This window comes from Parasteatoda tepidariorum, chromosome 8 (assembly GCF_043381705.1).
Source record: "Parasteatoda tepidariorum isolate YZ-2023 chromosome 8, CAS_Ptep_4.0, whole genome shotgun sequence".
Taxonomy (NCBI): domain Eukaryota; kingdom Metazoa; phylum Arthropoda; class Arachnida; order Araneae; family Theridiidae; genus Parasteatoda; species Parasteatoda tepidariorum.
The window spans coordinates 22,604,328-22,610,170 of record NC_092211.1 but is presented as its reverse complement, the minus strand read 5'-3'; the positions used below and the strand labels follow the sequence as shown (position 1 = coordinate 22,610,170).

The 5,843-nt window shown below is 29.5% G+C and overlaps 1 protein-coding gene across 1 annotated transcript in view; it reads right to left on the bottom strand.

The window, feature by feature from the left end:
- Positions 1-3,087: 3,087 nt before the first annotated feature.
- LOC139426294 (uncharacterized) overlaps positions 3,088-5,843 on the bottom strand; it is a 17,608-nt gene continuing 14,852 nt past the window's right edge. The window contains exon 2 of the mRNA XM_071184506.1: positions 3,088-4,049. Coding sequence (XP_071040607.1) covers positions 3,088-4,049 — 962 coding nt within the window. The remainder of the gene's footprint in view (positions 4,050-5,843) is intronic.

The window sequence follows — 5,843 nt, the reverse complement described above, 5'->3', positions numbered from 1 at the left end:
CTGACTGGCTGGCTTCATGGAGGGAGTGATGAGTTCTAGAGGGAAACTCTTAAAAGCACAATAAAGAGATAATATATCATAATTTTTGCTCTCACTGAGCCATAATTTAATTCAAGTTTTCTTCAATCTTAATATCTTGCAAAGTTAAATCATTCTGTGGTTTTCTCAATCTCGATAACATGACACTGTAGTGCAATTTGAGCGGAAATCTAGTTCAATTTAACACCTTTTTAATACTTCTCGGCAGTGACCATCATCAATAGTCGATCATTAATTTGTTGCATTATTTTCCATGAGATCCATTGTTACTCTTATATGGGAAAACTCACCTGTTCTTAATAGTTTACTCCTGTTATTTATGTTACATGTTTATTTTATTCGTTTTATTGATATTTTATTTTTAATTCTTAAAATAATGTTCTTAAAATTTACGTGACTAAAATATTGTTTGTAGACTGTTTTTGTTCTCTTTATGCACCTCAAGTACATGAATAATTTTCTTAATAATGTAACTGTAAGAAAGAGGAAGAAGAGGAAAAAAGAGAGAAACTTACGTTTTTCTAGAAAATGTCTCACGCATCTAAAAAAAAGAACTATTCTTTTAACACAAAATGTGTGAAAATATTTACTTGATAACAGCTTTGTTGTTTTCTTACGCACATATCCAAACACGCGAAGTTGCTACTGACATTTAATTTGGGTAATATATTATTTTTCTTTTAAATAAAGTAATTATATTCTTTTTAAAATAAATGACTGTTTAGCGTGTTATAAAATCATTTTGTATTTAGCTGTAGTTTATTAATTTAAATAGAGCTTTTACTTTATATATATATATATCAGAGTTGGCCGTTGATTACAGTAATCGATTACAACTGTAATTGATTACAGATAATTACAACTATGTAATCAATTACTTGTAATCACGATTACAAGTAATCAAAATATTTGATTACATCAGATTAGAGCGAAAATGTAATCGATTACATTTTTCAATTACAGTAATCAATTACTTGTAATTATTATTACAAATTTTGATTACAACTGTAATCGTGATTACAATTACTCAATTACAGTAATCAATTACTTGTAATCATGATTACAAACATTCATAATTTTGATTACAACTGTAATCGTGATTACATAACCATTTACTGTAATTAATTACTTGTAATCGCGATTACAAATGAAAACAAATTAATCATAATGTATGATTACATGTAATTATGATAACATGTAATCTAAATACATGATTAAAAGGCTATTGTATTTGTTAAATTATTATATTTTACAGTGGATAGTATAATGTATCTTATAATGATACATTTTGTACGTATTTACATGTATTACATTTTGTACGTATTTGTATACGTAAAAATGAATGTAACTAAAATGTATGTGCATATATTTTTATCTAGTGCATATGTATAGACATTTTAGTTACACACGCATGTACATAAACTTACATTGTAAGTAGAAAATATATGTACGTATGTAGTAACAATGTAGACATGCATATTTATACACAATTAATGTATGCAAAAATTTTTTGTAGGTAAAATATATATCCATGTTCATGTAAACATGTACAATTTATTTATGAACAATAAAATATATGTACAATATAGATATATATGTAGTATGTACAATATATGTATGTATATATGTACATGTACATGATATGCATGTCCAAAGTATGGATGTACATATACACAATATGTTCATGTTCAATTTATGTATCCAAATGCGCATGATACATTTGTGTGCGATTGTACGTACATTGGGCGTATTTATATTTTACATACATTCATACATACATTCGGCATGCATATATTGTACAGATGTATATACATATAGTGTACAGATGTATATTCATATAATGTACATATGATGTATTGAACATATAATGTTCATATGTGCATAAATATATTGGACATAATTCTTTCGTACAAATTTTACGCGTGTACATGCATGCTATTCCAATCTATGCATATGTGCAATGTATATATGTCCGATGAATATATCCACACATGTACAATTCACGTATGTTCCATGTATGCATATCCATATATATTATACATGCATGTACAATGTATGAATGTACGTGCATACATTGTACATACGTACATACATTACACGTATACATATGTACATTACATTTACGTCTAAATATGTGTACAATGCAATAAATAAAATGCATGTAAGTTAGCTTTTAACGACTCAAGCAAGTTAAATGACAAAATCAAACGATATTTTCATTTAGTTTTCAGCTTTAATTGTTCTATTTCATTTTAAATTCTTTGAATAAAAAATTATTTTCTGGTATTTTCATGAACTGTTTGACAATACAGATTTATTTTTTTTTGTAACATAATGCATGGTTCATAGAAATGTTTTAAATGGCAAAAAAACGGTAAATTTTATATGTGGAAATAATATTTAGAAATTTAAAATAAGATTATCGCTTGCTTTCTAAAAAAAACAAGAGGTTACGTTTTTTGTGTCCTAGAATAAATTTTGAAACAAACTTTACTTAAATAACTTTACTTAATTTTTTTTTTAATTTATGCGCAATGTATGTGTATATTGTAATTACATATTTTTAAATGTACGCATGTATTTATGCATTACTTGTAATTACGTACATGTATACGTTGTATGTACATGTGTACATCGTGCCTATAACTATTTTTTGTACATCCATACATTACATGAGCATAAGGATTAACAAAGCATGTAGTTATACAAGTACATACGTACAATGTACATAAGTACATACGTTGCATGTACATACCATATATCTAAGCACATAAAAATGTATTTACACAACTATGTGCATATATTGTACATTTAAACAACATTCTTATATATCGTACGCAAATACGTACAATTTTATATGCATACGTACATTGTATATCCGTACCATTATCGTAAATTTATACAAAGTGTGTATTTAAGTACATAAAAGCATGCAAACGTATAAACATTATTTTCATATACGTTCATACATACATTGTATATTGTCTATGTATACAAAGATTCAAAACATTGCTTTTTCGTACAAACTAATATACCTGCGTACTTGTATCATAAATGCATAANAAAGTCCGCAGAGAGCCTGAAGAGCATCCCCAAAATTGAAGCCGCAGCCCTGTCTCCAACATTCCTCCAGTTGCTAAGGTGTTGGATTGAAGATTTGCTATCCGTCAGTATCCATATATGCTTAAAGTCAGGCTCAGCAATATTCTCAACATGTCTTAGGCCATTTTCAATCGCAATAAGCTCAGATCTGAAAACTGAGCAAAATTCAGAATTTCTAATTTTGAGACTCAATGTGTACGTGGGTGTTTTAATAAAAACCCCACTACCTGAATGACCTTCGTCGCTCTTGCTGCCATCTGTGTATAGTTGTAAAGCATCTGATGGTATTTGGCTAATAGTTTCAAGAGCCATTTGCTTCATAAATTCTGGGTTGTCTTTACTTTTATAGGCCGGGTACAACAGCTCCGTATGGAAATGGATACCTGAAAAATCAGTAACAGGGCTAAAACATGACCTCAATGAGTGAGGCTCAATTCGGCAGGGATATTGCAAGTCTACAAGATGAATTGAAACAGCCAAAGAGAAGGGACTGTTTCTCTTCAGTCTATGGTTATTTTTCCAATTTTTGAGATAGTAAGAGGTTCTGTTCTGGTCACCAAAACTGATGAGCATATTGTAGTATTTCTTGAGACTGGAGTTCCTTCTCATGTATAACGGTTGGAGGTCAGATTCAAACAGAACAATTTTATCTGGACAGCTACGCCTCAAACCTGTAATAATTTTTGCAGCACTAATTTGGACTCTTTCCAATCTATTCAGGTTTGTCTCTGAAGCACAGGAATAAATAGGTGCCCCATATTCCAATATGGGTCTAATAAGTGCAGTGTATGTTAATTTCAAAGTTGTAGCATCTGCTCCCCAGTCTTGCCCAGAAATATAGTTTAGGATATTTAACCTCTTTCTACACCTCGATTCCAGCAGTTCGATGTGCTTATTGCCAAGAATCTCTGGTCCATAATAAAACCCAAGTATTTTGCATTCTTTTCGTAAGGCAAATTTTGACCGTTAAAACAAATAGTAGGTTTATAATGGTATATGTGCCTATTGGTAGTATAAAAACTAACAACAGATTTAGATGAGTTAAAAACCAGTTTGTGTTTTTGAGCAAAGTCACTCACATCTTTTAGAGTGAGGTTGATATTGGCATTACTTGTAATTATGTACGTTGAATGTACATGCGTACATCGTTGAATGTACATGTGTACATCGTGCATATAATTATTTTTTGTACATCCATACATTACATGAGCATAAGGATTAACAAAGTATGTAGTTATACAAGTACATACGTACAAGTACATACGTACAAGTACATACGTACAAGTACATACGTACAATGTATATAAATACATACGTTGCGTGTACATACCATATATCTATGTACATAAAAATGTATTTACACAACTATGTGCATATATTGTACATTTAAACAACATTCTTATATATCGTACGCAAATACGTACAATTACGTACGCAAATACGTACAATATCGTATGCATACGTACATTGTATATCAGTACCATTATCGTAAATTTATACAAAGTATGTATTTAAGTACATAAAAGCATGCAAACGTATAAACATTATTTTCATATACGTTCATACATATATTGTATATTGTCTATGTATACAAAGATACAAAACATTGCTTTTTCGTACAAACTAATATACCTGCGTACTTGTATCATAAATGCATAATTATATGTACTAAGCATATACGTATTACATTAAGTATATTACAATATAATTCTGTATATTGAGCGTACAAACAATATTTATGCATACATTGCATATGTATATATAGGAATCACAAACTGTATGTTCATGCGTAAGTACATTCTATGTCCATAAAAATATGTGTAGCCACGCATACTTACAAAATGAATTTGCATTTAGTATACAATAGTAATAACTTGTGATCGTATAGTTTCATTACAAATAATCACAATTACTTGTAATCACGATTACAGTTGTAATCAAAATGTGAGTGAATTGTAATCAAGATTACAAGTAATTGATTACCGTGATCAATTATTGCAATAGCGATTGCAAGTAACTGATAACTGTAATCGAAAAATGTAATCAATTACATTTTGGTCAACTCTGATATATATTTATATATGTATATATATATATTTATATATTATTTAACTTCTTCTCTAAGAACTTCGTTCAAAGTTGCATGAATCCGATTGATTTTTAACAAATTTACGTAGCAGAAAAATATTCCTTCGAGAATACTTGTAAATGTGTCAATTTTGTTAAAATAGAATGAAGAGATTCTGAAATCGAGATAATGACAACTTTCAACGGTGAATGTTTACAATCACATTGTCACTTCGGTGAATGTTCGAAATATTTGTTATATTAATTTATTCAGTGATATTATTATATTTATTTGAATTTTTAAACTGTGTTGAAGAGAGATTAGGAGAAGCATCAGTGTTCGGTGCACATGTTAAATGCATGTTGTGTGATGGCATTTGCGCTTAAAAAACATTGATGAAGGGCATACCAGGCAAATATATAACAGGCAGTGACGCAGGATCTTAAAAAACTTTGATGATGTTGGGCATACAATGTATACTGGAAATGTATACTGGAAAGTGACACTTAACTGGACCTAATGTATATTTCGGACATTTACCAAAGTGACTATGTGATTGTCAACATTCGCCGATGGAAAAAGTCAACAATCACCAATCCACCAATTTTGGTCATTCACAGTATATATATATATA